Source organism: Phyllostomus hastatus, unplaced genomic scaffold (genome assembly GCF_019186645.2).
Source record: "Phyllostomus hastatus isolate PE091 unplaced genomic scaffold, TTU_PhHast_1.1 phas_contig_137, whole genome shotgun sequence".
In the NCBI taxonomy this organism is placed as follows: domain Eukaryota; kingdom Metazoa; phylum Chordata; class Mammalia; order Chiroptera; family Phyllostomidae; genus Phyllostomus; species Phyllostomus hastatus.
This window is the reverse complement of record NW_025333583.1, coordinates 10307942-10327953: the sequence shown is the minus strand read 5'-3', so window position 1 is coordinate 10327953 and position 20012 is coordinate 10307942. Positions and strand designations below refer to the sequence as shown.

Sequence of the window (20012 nt, the reverse complement as noted above, 5' to 3'; positions counted from 1 at the left end):
TGTCCTCTTGAACTTTGTGATTTCTTAACCTGTCTTCCCCTGCCCCCCAAATTGCATGTTTTATTTATATCTCTGGTTTATTCTTTTTCTGTTTCTCTGTTGAAGTTCTGTTCCCTCTTAATTTTAAAATCAGATGAGGCCTAGATTCTTCCAAAGAGCAAGGGCAGTGAAATTAATTTGCCTTCATTTCCATGTAGGTCTCAGGTAGTTTATTTTTCTCACTTGTGTTAATGGCTTTGACTAGAAGAAGAGATTTCTCCATCCATTGTCTGGAGGTCTGGAAGCTCACACTTAGAAGAAAAGTAGAAACCCCTGAAGATAAGCTTCAATGGAAAGAGTCAGAGTCATGGTCACTTTTAGCAATATAGTTGAGACTCTGAACTTGTCAGGGGCTGGTAAACTTCTTCTGTAAAGGGCCAGATGGTAAATATTTTAGGTTTCGTGGGCCACGTGGTGTTTGTTCTCACTATGCAGCTCCACCGGCTGTGTAGCATGAAAGCAGCCAGGACAATTCGCCTGCAAACTGGCACGACTGAGCCCAGTAAAACTTTGCACAAACAGGCTGATTTGGCCCACAGGCCCTCACTTGCCAACATCTGCCCTAGAGGCTGGGTAAGGAGCTAGTAGGTCACCTTCAGACTAATGGATTTTCCAGCTGCTTCACCACTAAGGTCATTGCTGTAAAAGTCACGTCTCTCAAAGGAATATCATCTTTCTCCTGTGGAAAAGGTCAAAAGTGTGCAGGGCCACATGCATTGTTATCAGTAGGTGGCCTTTGCCTGGGCTGTGCCCTTTGTTGTCCTTTGTAAGTAGTGCTACCACCCTAGTAGTCTTTCTCGGAAACACCTCCCAGCTCCTTGCACGGAGCACAGGGCTTCCTTGCCTGTTGACAGCAGGTGACTTGGGGTTCTCCGACTTCTCACACACTGAAACTAAAATAAAACATACAAAGATTGGAAACAAGACAGGATGTTTTCATTCTAAATCTTGCTTTTTCTCAGCTGATTTCTTTTTAAGAATATGAGTCCTTATTTATTTGAGTGGGAATACTAAGATAATTTTTTTAGTTACTTTAGGTTAAAACAAGATCTATCACACATCACTTTATAGTTCTTTCCAGTATTTGTGTAGTGTGGAAAATCAGTTTTGCATCATCAATTGCCCTCTCATTGGCAGAAATGCGGGAATAGAGAGGGAGAATTTGTTCCCTGGCATGCATCTGTCAGCCTCCGATTTTTTACCCAGTTACTTTTTTGAAGCCCCTTCTCTTTTCCTGGATCTCTTGGACATAACACTCCAATTCACATGCCTCTCTTCTTCTTTCTAGTTGAAAGGGTGCGCTGCCTTCCACAAGTTCAACTGAGTCCTCTGCCCAAGACGCTGACCCTGGCTTTCGCTTCTCAGATGGAGAAGACGTCTCTTGGTCTCACGGCAGACATCCCTGAGGCAGACCTCTCCGGAGTGGACCCCAAGCTCGTGTCTAACCTGCTGCCCTTTCAGAGAGCTGGAGTCAAGTAGGTCCTTGATCTTCCTGCTCTCTCTTGCTCACATGTCTTCACTTACCACCAGCTGGGCTCAGATGCTCCTTTTGTGAATGCTCATCTTCCACAGAAATGCACAAGCATTTAGGCACTACACAGCCAGGTGCGCTGTTACCAAAGCCTGATTGTAACCATTGATTTGAAATTCCGTGAGCCATCCGGACTCTGCATTGCAGGTGTGCAGAAACCCCATTCAGAGTAGTTGAAGAGAAGATGTCTAAGTGCATGTGATAGAAAACCCAGGGCCTCAAAAGATCTCATGAGGATTCTGTCCTGCTTTCAGCACTGTGTTCCTCTTAGTTTGCTTTATTTTTGGCTTGACGCTCACGTGTGGCTGCTGGGGCTGCCAGGGGCTTCCGGCTCACATCCGTCAGCTCTGCAACCCAGTGGAAGCACCTCTTTCCTAGGGGTCCTGCCCTGAAATGCATGGAATCTGGGGCTGATGCTGGAACCAGTCAGTCCTTGTGGCCAAGGAGCTTAGAACTCTTGTTGGCGAGGCCGGGTGAGAGGCCCACCCCTGGAATGACAGGGTAGGGCCTGCCCTACACGAATTACTTAGACTGAGACTGGGAGGTTGAAATTGCCCAAGAGAAAGCCAGGGTGCACTTATTATAGAAAGAATAAAGATAAACCTGTGGCCTGGCCTGTCCTTTTTCCCAGAGTTTCTCAGGAGAAGCAAAGTGACAGTTATCAAAGTTGAACTTGACTTCTACAGAAAATACAGAAGGTCGAGGAGAGGGAGGAGAAGGCTTTGATGGTTCATCCAGAAATGTGGCAGCCAGATCTGTTAGCTGGGGGAGGAGTCCTGTGCCAGGGGAGGAACTGGAGGGTCAGTGGGACTGACAAATGAAGGCAGCCTGTCTGCACGCCACCACTGTGGTGTTTTGGTGAAAGCTGGGCTACTGTCTCAGACAGGGTTTTGCTCTGGGTGTGGTTTCGGCACAGTCACGCCTTACTGCAGTCCCGAGGCCCCAGCTCTGCCCGCCCCCGAGTTTTCCTTTCCCTCACCTCTGTCCCTCAGAGGTAGCACACTTTGCCATTTCATTCCCTCATCTGTTGTTACGTCGTTTGGGCCTCGTTTTACCTGGGCCAGGGGTGGTTTTTTTCCTTTGCTCTGTTCTTTCTCTGTTTCCTTCATTAATGTTGCCCACTCTGCACTCAGCACCATGTTCTGCATGGCTCCAGCAGAGGCCCTTGAGCCCAGGTGGTGCATGCGGGCCTTGCCAGTTAACCTCCTCACCACTGGGGGCGCTGTGTGCATCAGGACAGAGCGTGGTTCATGGCTCTGTCTTGTTCTCTAGGGCTCTGAGGGTGCTAATGCTAGTTACAGCCTCTCTTCAACACTTTCTAATTAAGTCCAGATTTTAACTTTCATTCTTTGAAGAGGAGGGGTTTGGCGATGAGGGAAGAAGACTGTGAATTTCATGTTTTGTTTTTTTTTTGTTTTGTTTTGCTTTTGTGTGTAAGAATTCAGTTGAAAACTCCCTTAAACTTTGGGAGCAAAATTTCTTAGATGCCTGTCAGCTTCCTCCAATGACTACGTGGTCTCCCGAGGTTGCAGCTTGAGTCGAGGCTCAGAAGGACAGCTAGCTGTCTGCCGAGTTGCTGGGCTCGTGCAAGCGGACCCGGGGCTTATGTGCGTGTTGCCTGATGATGAGTGCAGCGTTTTTTCTGTTATGCCAAACCGCTCTGCAGAGGATGGTGCCGGCCGTGTGGTTGTCTCTCTTTCAGCCCAGATGTTTGCTTCGTTCTCAGTTTTGGCTGCTTGGTTCCATAGCTCAGCTACCTCAGTGCAGGGAAAAGGGAAAAACTGAAGTTCAGGGGTCCCGTCTGCTTTGAGAATGACCATGTGGACATTGTAAATGGTTGCGCCAAGGAGGCTGCAACACAAGGCTCTGTGGGTTGGCTGCTTCAGTGCTCCCTGTGTGCCCTGGCCACCACTTTTGTAAATCAGAGAGTGAGGTAAAAATAAATCCCACACGTGCCCTCCCTCTGTCTGTCTGGGTGGTGGGTTGACCCTGGAAATGGTCCAGAAGATCGAACCGAGGCAGATGTGCCAGGAGGACGCGGGGCCTGGTCAGAGAGGTGACACGGCAGGCCGCTGGGCCCCCTGCCTTTCCGCTGAAGGAACCTGGTGGCCACCACGTGGGGGGTACGGGAAGGGAGACTCCCTGTCACTGGGTGGGCTTGGAGACTGCTGGGAGGGCAAGGAAGTGCCACGAGGGGATGCCCCTTGTCTCCCTGCGCTGCTGAGCCCAGGACGTTGGCCTCCTGCCACCCGCAGATCTGCTGCTCTGTTCACCCGCACCGAACGCTGGCCTTTGAAGGACAGAAACGCTATTTCCAGGCAATTCAGAAAGGCCACGTGCAGCCTAGAATTCTTGTCAGCCATACCAGCTGCTAATTACAAGAGGTTTCATTCTGTCTTTGCTGTGTGAGAGGAAAGAAAAAGAGCTAGTTGTCTGGCGTATTATCAGGTGTCTGAGCAAATGGTCGGTGTTTCAGGAATCAGATGAAGGACAACTGGTGTTCGGAGCAGGAGACCAGACACGTGGCACTAGGGATCCTGTTAGCTTTTCACTGAGTCGTCGTCAGGTGACTCGATCAAGCCATTCTTACCGTTGATGTCTTGATTCCTTTTCTCCTCTTTGCACATTCCCCTGGTCCTTACAGTGCTGTCAAGCACTGTTTTAAGTGCTTTACTTTCCAACTTTATTAACCCTCAGAACTGTCTCTGGGGTAGATCCTGTTGCTGTTTCCATGTATGGCTGAGGCACATGGAGGTTAGATAACTTGCCTCCATGTGGTGGAATGGGGATTCCAACTCAGGCCGATTGGGCTCCGAAAGAGTGCGGTGCAGCCTTGCTCACAAACTTTAGTGAGCGCTGCTGCACTGGGGGCCGCTGCTCCCTCAGGGACAGATACCCGCCCCGTCCTTCCCTCTGGCTGCCCCCTCCTCCTCTGCCGCAGGTCCTGCCTCTGCTGGCTCCTTCCCTCTGCCCTCGCGCACACAGCGTCCCCTCTGATCTTCGTCTCTAACTTCTCTCCTCCCTGCAAGGCAGACCTCTCCTGTGAACAAGTGCCCGCCTCCCAGGCCCTCATTGGAGACTGTTTCCCACTGTCCTTTCGCTTACATTGGGCTGAGGGTGACTCTTACTACAAACTCCCTCCCTGGGTTTCTAAGGTAGGCAGAGCCTCTCCCTACCTTTTGACCACCATTTCACATTTTCCCAATTTTGACTCCTTTTTAAATTATTATTATTGTGCGCCCTAACTGACTCCTGCTCTTTTCCCTCTTTGGGGAGCGGGTCTCTTCTTACGAACAGGGCCCATGCCGGCTGGTGCAGCAGCCCACGCTACGCCATGCGCATTACTTTCCATGGTGGCCCCGTGGCAGGTAAGCTCATGCCCCCGGGTAATGTGTTGTGTCACTGTCCTTACCTTGTCTGCTTTCAGTTTTGCCATCGCGAAAGGAGGCCGCCTGCTCCTTGCGGATGACATGGGCCTGGGGAAGACCATCCAAGCCATCTGCATCGCGGCCTTCTACCGGAAGGAGTGGCCGCTCCTGGTGGTGGTGCCGTCCTCCGTGCGCTTCACCTGGGAGCAGGTCAGTGCTGCTTGTGCTGCGGCTTTGACAAGGACGGTTTTCCTCGGGGCTGGAGGACTCAGATGGTAACCTGGGTATAGGGCCTGAGACCCTTAAAGATAGTTTTAGCTGAGGGCAGGAGTGGAGAAGAGATGGCCTCCCGAGATGGGCCAGGGGTCTCCTCGGTAGCCCCTGCTCCACATGTTCAGAGAAGAAATCCAAGGAGTCACAGAGCCAGACTCCCCTCCTCCTGTCAGCAGACACTTCCAGAGCGCCTCCTGCAGCCCCATTCATGGCACCTTCCATCTGTACTGCAGTTCATTTTCAGAACGTTTACCTCCTTTAGTTCCCATAGTCCCGTGATAGACAAGTGCAGTAGGCACGCTGGGTGTCGACCCCGTGGACAGACGAGAAACCTGCATCTCAGAGAGGGTAAGCGCCACACTTCTCGCTCGCGAGGAGCAGTGCAGGGCCTTGAAGTCGCCTCTGCTGTCTTCCTGGCTCAGGGTTTTTGCACTCTGTAGAAGGTGGTGAGGGCAGGAGGCTCACTGCCTACCAGCTACCTTTATAGCTAAAGAATCTGACGTGTACTCAGCTTTATTATCAGTCAGCCTTGAGCCCTGTCTGCCATAAATCCAGGATCAGCGTGGTTCTGCGAAATGAATAAAAATCCGCATAAGCAAACCTGATGAAGAAGGAAGCCCCAGTTCATCATCTGTAGCTTTCTCAGCCTTATTATGCTGCTGGGGCAGCCGGCGGCCTCCCTGCACCTCGGCGTCTTCCTAAGCCCCCGTGAGCCGTGGGTGGGGAAGAGGCAGCTCTGCCCGCAGCCGCTCAGCCGGGTGCCCAGACGTGCCCTCCCGACTGAAGAGAAAACAGAACTTCTAAACCGTTCATTTGAAACAGTACCAGGTTCTTTTCCTGTCCTTGTGACCTGAATCCTGCCAGTACCTGTCGTAAGGAATAATTCAACACATATTTATTTTGTGTGTTAGATGCCCACAGCACCCTCAGAAATTCTCGGGAAGGGTCAGATGGTTAGCCGAGCCTGGAGAAAGAACCAGCACTCCCTGTGTTAGAGTAGCATCGGCCCGGGCACGGCCAGGGAGCACCTGACGCCGACAGGGAGGTGCCTGGTGGCCTTCTGCTGACCCTAGGCACTGGCTTTGGCTAGAGGTGGCAGCACTTCTGGAGAGAGCAGGTGCTTGGTAGAAAATACCACCATTGGTGTCTTCAGCGTATCAAGCTCTGCTAAAAATTCCTTTATAAAATTCTTAAAAGAGTCATGTTTTTTCTCTGCAGAGACCTGCCGTCTAGTTAGAGGTCCCAGAAATGAAACCCATAGACACCCAAAGGGCCTGCTGTGTCGCACTAGCCTGGGAAGGAAGGCAGTGCGCTCTGTTCGAGGGAGGCGAGGCGGGGGTGGGCGGGTCCAGAGGAAGGTGGGGATGGTTGCTGTGTGTGGGGACGACGGGGCTGCGGCGGACGTGGGAAGACGCAGGGACACAGACTGAGCTGAGTTCTCAGGAGGCGCTGACACGGCCCACACTGAGCGAGCGCAGCTGACGGAGTGGACGGGCTGGCGGGGGTCACAGCCGGTGGCTGCTGGGCCGGATCCTCATTTTGGGCTGGTTCCCTGCTGTCGTCCCCAGGCCTTCCTCCGGTGGCTGCCGTCTCTGAACCCAGAGCACATCAATGTCGTGGTGACCGGCAAGGACCGCCTGACGGCTGGCTTGGTCAACATTGTCAGTTTTGACCTCCTGACCAAGTTGGAAAAACAGATCAAGACCCCTTTTAAAGTTGTCATCATCGTAAGTGACTTGGCACGGCCCACAAGCACTCTATCTTGGTGGGAACTTCCTTCTTAAAACACCCCAAACTGTCGTGTCTGCACTCTCACAGAGCCCCACGCAGTCTCGGGGAGAACAGAAATCCTCGTCTTTGTCTGTGGGGACCTGACATTTCGTTTCTCTCAATTACTGGTTCTCAGCCCTGGCTAAGTATTAGAATTTCCAGGGGAATGTTTTGGAAAATGCAGCTTACTAGGTCTGTGCTGGGGGTTTCTAGCCCGTCTCCCCGACGTGAGGGCCTGCGTGGAGGCCACAGGTGGACCCCAGGCCGGCCGGGAGCTCCTGGAACTGCGGCTGTGAGCCTGCGTCTGGTGCCCTCTTACGTACTGTTCAGACAGTTAATGAGTTTTCTTCCAGCAGGTGCAAGGACACTCCCTCCTCTCCCAGGAAAGTACTTTTCACTCTAGTCATGTTTAAAGGACGGCTCTACTTGAGCCCTGCCCCCAGCCGTGAGGGCACGCCCTTCAGTCACCTGCTTTCCCTATCTTGGTCTCTAGACCGCACCAGCCCCTCTGGCAGCGCTCACTGTCTGTCATGGCTCGCAGATAAAACCTCTGAGAGGGGTGCAGTTCCCTCCACCCCTGCCCCATCTGCGCAGTTCCCAGCCCCAGTTCAGGGAGCCACGAACAAGCACCCACGGGCAAAGCCTGTGGGTGGGTAATTGCCAATGGAAGTTACCTGTGGTTTTCCTTTCAGCAAAACAAAAACCCAATGCCTCCAAATGAGATGAAAGTTTCTTTTTCTCTTTTTTCTTTTTTTAAGAGTTTATTTATTTAGTTTTAGAAAGAGGGGAAGGGAAGGAGAGAGAGGGAGAGAAACATCAATGTGTGGTTGCCTCTCCCGTGTCCCCCACTGGGGACCTGGCCTACAACCCAGACATGTGCCCTGACTGGGAATAGAACTGGCAACCCTTTGGTTCGTAGGCCCATGCTCAATCCACTGAGCTACACCAGCCAGGGCTGAGATGAAAGGTTCTTTATTCAAATGTGTGAATTTTAGAAGCCAGTGGTGTTTTCCTTCTCTAAAAAATATGATTCTCTCCTGACTGTGGAGAATTCCTTGCCCATAGTTGGAGGGCCTGTCTGATCTAGAAGCAGAGGGAGGGAAGGGCGTTCAGGGCGCCCAGAGCAGTGGAGCCTCGCAGTGGAGCAGGTGAGCAAGGGCGTGTGGCAGAGACTTCGTGCTGTGGGTTTCCCCGCGCAGGGCTGCCTGCTCTGTGTGTGTGTGTGTGTGTGTGTGTGTGTGTGTGTGTGACACAGAGAGAGAGAGAGAGAGATGGGGGTGGGGGAGGGGGTGCCTTCATCCATTGGTTCAACTGGCAGCCGAGTGCCAGCCCCGCGCCCTGCACAGCGCGGCGCACTAGGGAGGAAGGGAGGACGGTCAGTGGGACAGACAGACGCCCACACAGATCCTGGGAATACGTTTTGGTGTTGTCGTAGACTTGTGAACTAAGTGTTGTGGCAGCTCAGAGCAGGATCTATTTTTATGATTTGGACATGAGACTCATACTGCGTTCATAGCATAAGCAAACTTAAATGTTTATATTTTTTCAGAGCTGAAAGGTAACACATCTTTGGGGGAGCCATTTCTGGTTTGGCACAAATTCAAGTGTAGCTTTGAAAAATGTCAGCAGCGTGCATGTGAAAATGAGTGCATTAAAAGAAGTACCCCCGGATGATGGTAGTGGTGCTGCAATGTGTAGGAAGAGTAACGCCTTCATTTCTCCAGCGTGTTCCTGTGCCAGGTCCTCGACGTATAATCGCTGATCTTCCCCGTGGCCCCTGGGCAGGTGCTGTCCCCATTTCACAGCCGAGGAGAACTGACGGTGAGGGGGTTATGTAAGCTGCCCGCAGGCACAGCGCTGGTGAGGTGGAGAGCCGCTGATCAAAACCCAACTGCCCGGGGCTTCAGAGCTCCTGTGTTTCTGTTTCCGAGTCAACACTTAACCTGCCGTGCGACTTGTAGCAAACCACCGACCCTGCCACTGGCTTGTTCCTCGGTGACGGAAGGTCCCTGTCCTCCTCCTGCTCCAGAGGAGTGCTGTAGGACAGCAGAAAGTGACGGTTCTAAGATGCCGCACTCCTCAGTTGTCACAGTTTGGAATGTGGAGCTAGTCCTGCAGTTAGTTGTAATAGTGGTATGTTGTTACCTTTGGTTAAAGAATCCACTCCCTTCCATATCCTCTGGACTTTGCTGTTTTCTCCATAAGACCCTTTTTCTTGGCTGTCATGCGGGCTCATCATCAGACAGGGAGCGAATGTTAGTTATACCCCAGGTTTCTGGGGACAGATGCAGTGACATTTGGGGGTTTGTCTCACATTCCCCTCCATTATGCTTTCGAGGTCCTTTTTTGCGGGGGGGTTCATCTTGGTTAAAATAGAACCGGGTGTGGGGTAGGGGTTGTTCTTATAGATCTTCTTTAACAATAAGCCAGGATATTCCTGGTATTTCTGTCCCAGGGCGACTGATACCACTGAGTGGTTGGTTATTAAGTGGCAGGACTGTTCTAAGAGCTTTACGTGTGTCAGCCCATTTAAGACTTAGGACAACCCGATGCGTTAGGTTCTGGTATTATACCCATTTTACAGATGGAGAAACTAGCACTGTAGAAAGGTCAAGTAGTTGCTTAGAATCACATAGCAAGTAATTTGAATGTGTACCAAAATAAAAACTTTTCCCCAAAATAATAAGAATGTATTAGGTACTCACTGAGCTTTAGAAAATACGACATTTTCTAGTTTGCTTATGCACAGAATACAGAGCTATAAATAATCAAACTCCATGTTCTAAGCATGGTTGTCAGTCCCTTGAGAACAGAAATCTTGCCTTCTTTCCTCCTCCAAGTTCCCGCGGTACTCTGTCAGACCTGCTTCAGCGACAGCACTCACAGCATCATCTGATCAGCTCTCAGTGTGACTGAATCCTTCCTGCTCTGCGAGTGCCTGGGGAGAGGGCTGGGCCCCAGGGCAGGGCACACCTTGGGTCTTCAGCACACTTTGCTTTAGTGCCGGGCAGGGATCAGGTGTGTCTTACAAAGCAGAGGCCACCTCTCGGCAGTGTGTTCAGTGCCGCCTGTGAGGTGGGCAGGGCAGGGCAGGGTAATCACCAACTTCACTTTGTACATGGAAAACTGTGCTAAAGGAGGGAGTGACTTGCCCGGAACGTGGTGGAGAAACCCACCAGAGCCTGAGCCCATACCCAGGCCCACAGCTGCCTCCTTGGATGAGAAGGTGCTGAGGGAGGATCCTCGGCAGGATGCCATGCCAGGGTCGAGCTTACCAAGGGCTCTGTTTCCATGCATGCGGGATTTGACCTTGTTCACCTGTGTGACTGTTTCTTTGCAGGACGAATCTCACTTCCTCAAAAACATTAAGACTGCCCGCTGTCGCGCAGCTATGCCCCTCCTCAAGGTGAGTCCTGCTGAGAGTGGACCTGGCACCTGAGCCCACTTGGCGTTGAGATCCGCTATGGTTAGCTCTGTTGGCCGGTGGTTCAGGAAAGCAGGGGTTGCAAGTCCAAGACTGTGGGCCATGGATGCAACTCAGTGTCAGCTTAGGGCATCTCTGCTCAGGGCCGTGGTGCCGGATTCCGTTTTCCTCCTGCCGTCCTGGCAGGGAGCGCAGGGTCAGTGCAGTTGTCCCTTCTTCTCCAAGGTGAAGGCCTGTGGACAGTCCCAGGCCAGGTCAGGACTGCACTGCAGGTCATCTGGGGCTCCTCCTGGACAAGGCCGAGGGACTGCCTCCAGCGGTGTGTCCTGAAGGCCCCCCAGAAACTGCCTGTCCTCTAGGTGGCTGCAGGGCACGGTCGTTATGGTGCTCTGGAACCAAGTGATGCTGAGATGTGCCCTGTAAGCTGACGCCCTCTCCTGGAGCCACCCTGAGCTGTGTTGTTAACAGGAGGGGCAGCCATCCACCTGGTTTTGGGGCAATCTGAGCTTATGCCCCCAAGCGAGCACTTTGGCTGGCCAAGCTTTGGCTACAGAGTGGGGTGTGGAGAGGGGCTGCAGCATAGCTTCTGCTAATCTGTGTGTGAAGGGACTCTATTCTGCCCGGCAGTGTAAGCTCCTGTCTCGTCTGTGTGCACTTGCAGACCCATGTTTTGTTTCCCAACAGAGGGAACTGCCCCCCCGTATTTCCTTCTGTTTGTAGTGATCTTTTTCCTAATACTGGGGGGTGGGGTGGGTAGTGAAATTGGAAAAGTAGCTTTTTCTTCCATAACCAAGCAAGGATCTCGGAGGTGATGCTGGGGAAATCTTTGGGTACACTGAGCAAACAAAAGTACGTGTTCGCCTTGTGCTGTTTTTATTCATTTACATATTATCTCATGTCTGTGTGTTGCACCAGCTTTTTAAAGCTGCAGCTTTTATTGTCTAGAAGAAGCTTTAAGTTCTACCTCAGCTAGGGAAAACCACCGTGTTAGATGTTGGTGCAACTCATTAGCATTTGAAAATTAACTTAATTTTTCTACCTCCCTACAAGACACACACAAGTGCCTACTCATTTCGAGTTTTGTTTTAGGAATAACAAGTTGCATGATAATAACAAGTAATACCATGCATCTTCCAAAGGAGGATTATGTCATGTGCTCCTAACTTAAAAGTCCTTTACTTAAAAACCTTGGTCCTCTGCTCACATTGCCCATAAACAGAGAGCCATTTATGGACACTTTTAAATGAAATGTTTTTCCCAGAGTGCTGACCCTTCTTTTGGGGAGGCTTTAATATGTACTCTTGAAAAATGTTAACAGACCTTGGTACTGTGGTTCCAATATTACAGCTATAACTAAAATTAAATCTGTACCCCTGATGTTTAGACAAAAGAAACTGCACAATGGATGGATTGTATCATTAAAGGTATAATAGGAAAGCTGTTCAGCAACCGTCTTGTTGATGCGGCGCTTGCCGGCCGGGCACGCAGGACCCCACGCCAGGCTCCGGGATGTGTGCCACTGAGCCAGGCTGTTGAGGCGGCATTTACATCTTGAAAGTCATGGGCGTATTTCAGGATGACACGTTTATTAAACAAATCTCTTTGACCGTCCCTATACTCCTCTGCGTCTGCTGTAGAACTCGGGCGAGTCACCAATAAAGCAGGAGTCAGGAGTGCAGTCTGCCGTTTGTGACGGTGCCTTCCCACCGCACCACTCCCTCCCACGACGCTGACATCACGTGAGGCGGGCTGTGGTCAGGGTCGAGTGGGCGTGGGGATGAGGCGTTTTGTGTCATCCTGTCAGCGGAACCTGTGGTCTCTCTGCTGTACTTCCGTCCAGATGGGAGTTGCTCGGCCTCTGCACTGTCGACTTTCCGGGCTGGACAGTCCCTTGCTGTGCGGAGCTGTGTGGCAGCTTCCCTGGCCTTGACTGCTGGTGCCAGCTGTACTCCTGCGCAGTGACAACCAAAACTGCCCCCACCCAGGTGCTGCTGATCATCCCCTGAGGGGCAGATCACTTGTCTCATCTCTCCTGAGAGCCACTGATCCAGATGCACAAAGGAGATGAATCCAAGTGTTTCTGGGATGAGGAGAGTTAAGAAGAAGTGAAATACGCCTTCAAAAATCCCTGTAGAAAGGGGCAATGGGAGTCAGTTGAAGGGAGATGGGTAGCAACTGGACTTTTGGGGATTGTCACTTTGTACTGTGCTCAGAGGTCAAATAATAAAGTTGTATACCTAAAAGTTTTATTAATAAAAAGAAAAGCCATATGAGGATGTAATTTAACACCACTTGATTGTTCCTCTAACCCCTGCATCTCTTAGAACTACTATATTCTCATTTCAAGATTTTTAATGTTTATCAAGATATATATTTCTCAGTATATATCAAGATTTTTAATATATCAAGACTTTTCAGCAAATGTGCATGAAGAGATAATTAATTTATATAATACAATCTGTGAGATAGCTGGGCAAGGTCACGCCCAGAAAATGTGGGTTTCATAAGTGAAGTGTAGGGGACATGTTGCCTAGATTGTAAGAAGCTGGTGTCGTTGTCCCCTGGGAAGTGTGGCGGCTCTCTTTTTTCCATAGCCCCGTTTGCCTGGACTAAACAAGGCTCTATTTTCATAGATAAATGTGTTAGGCAAGACAGAAAACTATAAAGAACATTTTTAGTCTTCTTTAATCCCTCCAGCAGTGAAAACCACTGTTAACAGTTGGTTATTTTTCTGGTGTGTCAGTCCAGGGCATGATCATCACTTTTAATGGTTGTTGCGTGTGTGTTACATGGACACATTTCGTAATGTAACCCAAGTTGGACATTATTTTGCTATTATAAATAATTCTGCAAATCAACATCATCTGTATGTTCGTAGTGTTCTTACTTTGCCCTCATAAGACAAATTTCTCTACTCACAATTGCTGGGCCGTACTTTTACCTTCTGGCAGACGGCTGAGAATTTCAGGCTGGCCAGGCACACCCGGCCCCTCTCCCGTTCAGCCCGGGTCACGGGCTGCGCTCTCTGCTGCACCCAGCAGTGCAGGGGGCGCTGTGCTCCCTTGGGCGCAGTGAGGTGTGTGTGGGTTTTCTTTAGTGTGTGTTGCTTACAGTGCTTTTTATTGTTGCAACAGGATTATAACATTGTTAATAAAATCCAATCCAATCATTCCTTTAGAGGGAGAAAGGCCCCCAGAATCCCACCATTCTTTCCTAATACATGTTTGTCTTTTTTTCTGTGAGTAGAGTCCTTTTTACTATGTTTATTTGTTGATTGACTAGAGGAGATGAGAATACTGGTCTAACTAACATGTATGTGCTTTTTCTTTTTCTTTTTTCATTAAAGCAGTTTAAACAGATAGCAAATAGTACAGTACTATTTGCAAATAGTACAAAAAGGTATAGAGTGAGAATAACTCCTTCTCCCACCTCAGGATCCCCAGTGCCTTGATTGCTTTCCCCAGAGGCAGCCGTGCTTACCACATTTTCAGGGTTGCCTCTGAAATGTAGCCTGGGTCCACATGAGCACACAGTGTTTCCTCTCTCCCTTCTCAGAGTGTCCTACAGCCACAGTCTTGCACTTGCTCTTCTTCTCATAACAGTGTATCTTGGGAATCATCCCACCTCATGCCATGTGACTTGACTTCATCCTCACAGATAGAATCTTCCAGAATAAATCTGTCACGCTATGTTTTGTCTGTTCCCTTTGATGGATTTGTAACTGGGCTTTGGCTGCTGCATACGGTGCAGCAATGACCATCTTTCCATACGATTAGCAAGCGGGGAGTGGGAAACCCAGTTTCTCTGCGTCCGGAAGGCATGGCGCTCTGCCCCAGGGTGACCAGACTATAGGAGGAGTCCCTGCACTCTGGCCGTTCTGGTAACTTCTCTCAATTTCATCGCAGAATCAGTCTTAAAGTGAAATTATGGGACTAATAGTAAGTTAAAATAGACTATTTTTTTCCCCAGACAACCCCCTACTTTATGTGTGCTGTGCTAATACTGTACACACGTGTTTCAGTAACTTTGCTCAGCTGGAACGGCAGGGCAGGCACGAGCAGGTTTACAGTTGTAGTACGTGAAACACAGAGTTCACTCTCTTGTTACTGTTTCTCCACTGTTGTGGTATTTTTCATACAAACAACCAGAACCCTATCTTTGCCCAACCCTGTGTACCATTTCATGCGTGCTCATAACATTTCCATGTTTTTGAAGCAGTACGCCTATAGTTGCAGTCTTCATTCTGTCCGTTTTTACCCCAGAACCAGTTGCCTTGTATGTGGCAGCAGGATTTCATTAACATCAAAGCAGCGGTACTCACCCAGTGTGAGAGCACGAGGGTTATCATCGTGCAGATCGGTTGGTGAGGACAGTGCTGTGCAGACTTGTGACTGGGACTTTGTCTCTTTTTTGGAAAAAGGCTCGAACCTACAAGGAACCGTTTTTATGTGAAATGTGCCGGCCTAACCAGAGACTCGGGAAGTCCCCTTACCAGGTGTCAGTGAGTGGTGGGTGGCGCGCTGCTGCTCCCGGGGCGGCCTCTGGTCAACAGTGGTCACAATGACAGCATTTGTCTAGGTGAGGTCTTGCCCGTCACGGGCACCGACATTGTCAGGAGCGGTGAAGAACAGAAGCTCATCTTCTGCCCAGCCCACCGCCCCTGGATTTCTCCTAAACGTCGAGTCTTTCCTCTTGCGCTCAGGCTTTCAGTTTAACTACAGATGCTGACTCTTTTGTTACTCCTTGGAGAGTGGCCACGGGCCTGCACTTGTCCTTGCTCTGTGTGCTTGGGTCCCTTGTGCCTAAACTGTGCTTGCCACTCTCCTTCTTTCCAAAGATGCTGTAATGACTTCTGAACTAATTAAAACACAGCTCAGTGTCCCTGCCACCTGAGGACTAACGAGTGTGGGGGCACTCGGGTGCGATGGGCTTGGCCTCTTTGGCACCCCCTGTCTTCTCATGTTCTGTTTCTAAATCACAGGGGGCTTTACCTGTAGCCTAGCCTTTACTGAGAACACCGCCGGGAAGGATGTTGGCTCTAAGAATGGGACTAAGCTTTGGGGAACATGACTCTTTTCCTAACCTGGGGTCTTGGTGAAATATGTTACGGCCAATCAGAATAATCCAGTAAAGCAGGTTATTGGTTCAGTTGGGGGAAAAAAGAGGTACCTACAGAAAGTGATGGAGAATTCCCAGACTGCTTTTTGTATGGACTTAAAAACAGCTTCGGCTCTTTTCCTACAGGAGAATGTTCTCTTGGCTCGTGTTTTAAACTCTGTGTGCAGGCTGTCTACTTGGAATTACTTCATTGGATTCTCCTTGGCAAATGACACGTTCCAGCGTGTCCTGCTCTCAGCCTGCAGGGCTGCCCCACCCCCTAGCCCTGGCCTTGAAGGTCGTCTGCCCCCAACAGTGTCTGCTCGTGTGAGTCACGTCATTTCTCTCAGACCAAGTAGAGATTATTTTTCACATTGTTCCATCGTGGATTTCTTGGGTGCTGCTTTCTTGCCTTACCGAGGAATTAACTGCAAAGTGTTCCGAGTAGTGATTTATGTAGATTTATGCATTGATACTTTTCCTAGAGTGGAAGTTCTCAGAGGTGCAGGGTAACATATAAAGGCCATGCCGCTGGCACGATAAAGGCATTATGGGTGACAGTGATGACAACACAAATGTGTTGGGGCTGAGCCGGGAGCAAGCTAAGTCATTTCATAACGTACGAGACTCCATTCTGGTTCCTTTTCCAAGCTGGCCTTTTCCCATAATGCATCCTCTGCTTCCTGACACCCACAAACATCCATTACCAACGGTTCTGTCACTCTGAGCCTGGGCGGTGTATGGGAGAGCCGAGTCGGTATGAAGTCTGATCTGTAAGTGTCTGAGCGAGGACCCTGGAGTGAATTTCCATCCCCTGATCTCCATCGCCAGGCAACAATAGCAGCAACCTGGGGAATAGGTTTGGGGTGAGGAGCTGATTTTCTCTTATTGATAAGACTTTTCATTTTCCCTGTTTCATTAAAATGGTGTTGAGCCAAGGCAAGCGATGCTACAGGCGTCATTCAAGAAGCTCATTGTTATTTTAATGAGCCTGCATTAAACCGTGCAGGAAATTAGAGGGCCTGGGTAATTGAACTGGGGAAATTATAGCTGGAGAAATTCATAGCTCTGCTGTCATAATGGAAGTCGGTACTGGCGGCTGCGGAGAGGGCAAAAGTGCATCTTGAGAATTGTATATACTGTATATTTATAAGCAGTCATTTCTCTTCTCTCTGTTGCACCTTTATTTATTTATTTTTATGAGGCAAGTGTATCCATTAGAAACCTAATTTCCTCCCCTAGGTGATTTACTGCATGTGGTTTCCTTATGCCACTTTATACCACTGTCATTAACTCAAGGTTTCAGTGGTTAACAAGCTATTTCTTGACAAGCGAGCTCCGCAGTGGGGTCCCTTCCCAGAGCCGAAATGAATCTCATCTCCAGTAATCTTGGACAATTACATGTTCTAATACAGAGGTGGGATATTTGGGTCTGATCCCCTTAGGTCAGGTTGGTGTCGGGGTCGTGAGAAACCTGAAGTTTGTCGCTGGCATCAACCAACTTGTATTTCCGCTCTGCCCAGCGCTGTGCTGCTGCAGACCTGGCCTGTGTAGGGTAAACGGGTCCGGGCCCGACCTTTAAAGCCCTTATTAGCTCAGAATGAGCTTCACTCAGGGCTCTCTGGGCTCAAAGCATTGTGCAGCTGAGTTAGTGATGGCCTTTTTTTTCTTCCCTCTCTAAAGACAATCAAACCACAGTTTATACGGTTTGTCCTGGAAGTGAGCTAGGGCTGGTCCTAGGTGTCATCTGCTCCAAAGTTCAACTTGAGTGCCAGAATCCATGCTGGAAGTTCAAGCCTGTTGCTGCCGCCCCCTCTTCCGCTTCCTCTTCCAGTGCTGGATTCTTGGAGTTTACTCCGTGGTCCCCAGGACACTAATTAGCTTCCTCATGAATGTTCTTTAGCATATGGTGAACATTATTAATTACTTACTTTGTGCCAGGCACTGTGCTACAGAAAGTGAAGGTGAGCATAGCCAAATCCTTGATGTCAGGAAGCCTGCCGTCTATTGAGGGGGCAGAAAAGAGAGTTCAGCGTCGTGTGCTAAGCACCGACGGAGAGACGTGCCAGGGTGCTGCGGGGGCTGCTTGGGTGGTGACGTGCAGCTGCTCACATGGGTCACGCCATGAGGTTCTCAGAACACACGTGTTCTTCCTTTTTTGTCATAGTACCTCGGCCCCCAACCTTTTTGGCACCAGGGACCGGTTTCATGGAAGATGGTTTTTCCCCAGGAGGCAGTGAGGGGGCAGATAGGAGGCAGAACTCAGGCAGTAGTGCAGGCAAAGCCTCCCTCCCCTCCTGCTGTGCCGCCCGGCTCCTAACAGACCATTGTCAGCACTGACCCACAGCCCAGGGCATGGGGACCCCTGCTCCAGAGCGTGGCTGGTTGTTCATGTCTCTGGGGTCTAGATCCACCCCGGTTCTGGGATGACTAAACGCGAGAGCTGCCGGCAATCAGAGTGCCCAGGGAGTGCAAGCTCTTCGTGCTGGTTTCCGGGGGATTTTCCCACCCCTGGGGCTCCCATCTCATTGGGGTGTTTGGGGTGATCCCCGCGTGCCCCTCTGTGTCCTTAGCACCTCTGGCTGTTTGCTTCCTAGGTCGCCAAACGCGCGATCCTGCTGTCGGGCACGCCAGCCATGTCTCGGCCCGCAGAGCTTTACACGCAGATCATCGCTGTCAAGCCCACGTTCTTCCCTCAGTTCCACGCCTTTGGACTTCGCTACTGTGACGCCAAGAAGGTATTTGTCGTTGCTCTCCTCACCGGCCCACCCACCTGTCACCCTGATTCTCACACCCACCTTTCTGTCCCTGTCTCCTGGACGGTGGTGTGATCAGAGGAATGCTGACTGAGCAGCTGAACTGATTTTAGCTCTGCTCTGACCTGGGAGTGTCCTCAGGGGAAGATGAGAACAACCCCTCCTAGTTTTAATGCTTATGGGGATCCTAGGTTAGTGTTTCCCAGTAAAGGGACCAGTGGCTAACGCGTAGGTGCGTGGAACTCGCAGAGCCAGCAGCCCCTGCCGGGGAGAGTGGCACTGGGGCGAGCCGGAGGTGAGGCCAAGGCCCTAGGCAGAGGGAAGATTATCGGCGAGGTGGGTGAAGGTCCCTCGGCATGGGAGGAATGTGCAAAAATCCTCTGGAAAAGTGAAAACAAAGGCAGCGGAAGCCTCTGAGCAGGTGGAGTGGGGAGCGTGATCTCAAGCTGCCTCGGTGGGCGCTCTCCAGCGAGCCCTGACTCCTTGTAGCGAGCGGAGCCTCTGCCCTCCACGTCCTTTACGTGAGCACAGCGCCAGGGCAGCAGGTCCCTCAGGAGCTGCAGTCTGTGCAGCTTCTGTTCTCCAGAAATGGCAGGGGGAGCTTTGTAAACACAGTTAGGCCACGGCAATGAAAATCTCGACTTCTAAAACCCCCCAACCTTTTTTTTAAGTGGAAAAAAAATGTGTATTTAGTGACATGGGGAGATACAAGAGTAGAAAAAAATAGGATGCAAAACTTTTCCTCCCTCCCTCTGTTTCTTCCTTCCTGTCCCCCTTCCTCCTCCTCTCCTCCTCTCTCATATATGCTGGAAGGTAATGCACACCAAAATGATTCCTTGGATAAGCAGAGAAAATCGCATTTTAAAACATGTTTACATCACGTTGCTCACAAATCCTGAATTCCTCCAGCGACTCCGTTGGTGTTCAGCGATCCGACGAAGCCTGCTGAGCGGAGGACGCTGTTCTCCTCACAGGTTCCTCTGTGTCTCTTCCGAGGCTGCCCGCTTCACGAGGATGGCCTCGCCAGTCGGAGGACGACTGTCAGAAGATACATTGGCTGCTTGGTTTTCCTCTTGGTCCCCCAGTTCCTCACTTTTGAATATGGGGCATAAAAATTCTAGCTACTACAAACATCCTCTCTGGTGAGCCAGAGGGAAGGCGTGGAGGAGGTTTAGGGGAGGGAAAGTTGGCTGTTTTTCCCTTTTATCACTGGATCTGCCTGTCGTGCGTGATCTCCGTCTTTGCACAGGTGAATTTTGCAGAGATTCCCTGTGCTGGGACTCTCCCGTCATGGCGTAAGCCTTGGCTGGTCCCCTACTCAGCTCTGCAGTCTGAGACTTGGGTGAGCAGAGAAACAGAGAATGGGCCTGCTGCACATGCTGGGGCCTGGGCGTGGTTCCTTCCCAGCTGCAGTTCTCTAGTACGGGCTGTAGCCAATGAGGCTTGGAGTAGCCCCAAGCACTTGTGAGGTCTTTCTCTGAGACTTGTCACCCACAAATGCCTCTCTTCTGTAATTCTTGGTGCACCCAACATGTTTCGTGGCCTGAGCTGGAAAGTCTGCTAGTGTCAGGCAGCTGTAGACGGGTTGGCCAAAGCCTGTGTACATTTCTAGTGTCCGTCTCCAAACATAACCTAACAAAGAACAACCCAGTGAATCAGCCTCATGTTTGTGTGGGTGATCATTTTTCCCCCTTAATCAGCTGAGACACATAGTCTAGGGCCCTCTCCTCCCAGTCGGCTTTGGTGCCTTCACT

The 20012-nt window shown here is 50.5% G+C and overlaps 1 protein-coding gene across 2 annotated transcripts in view; it reads left to right on the top strand.

The window, feature by feature from the left end:
* Positions 1-20012, top strand: part of SMARCAL1 (SWI/SNF related, matrix associated, actin dependent regulator of chromatin, subfamily a like 1) — a 50878-nt gene that overhangs the window by 12506 nt on the left and 18360 nt on the right. For both annotated transcript variants that reach the window (XM_045855239.1, XM_045855249.1), the window contains exons 7-11: positions 1328-1514; positions 4998-5148; positions 6780-6938; positions 10322-10387; positions 18100-18240. In XM_045855239.1, coding sequence (XP_045711195.1) covers positions 1328-1514; positions 4998-5148; positions 6780-6938; positions 10322-10387; positions 18100-18240 — 704 coding nt within the window. The remainder of the gene's footprint in view (positions 1-1327; positions 1515-4997; positions 5149-6779; positions 6939-10321; positions 10388-18099; positions 18241-20012) is intronic.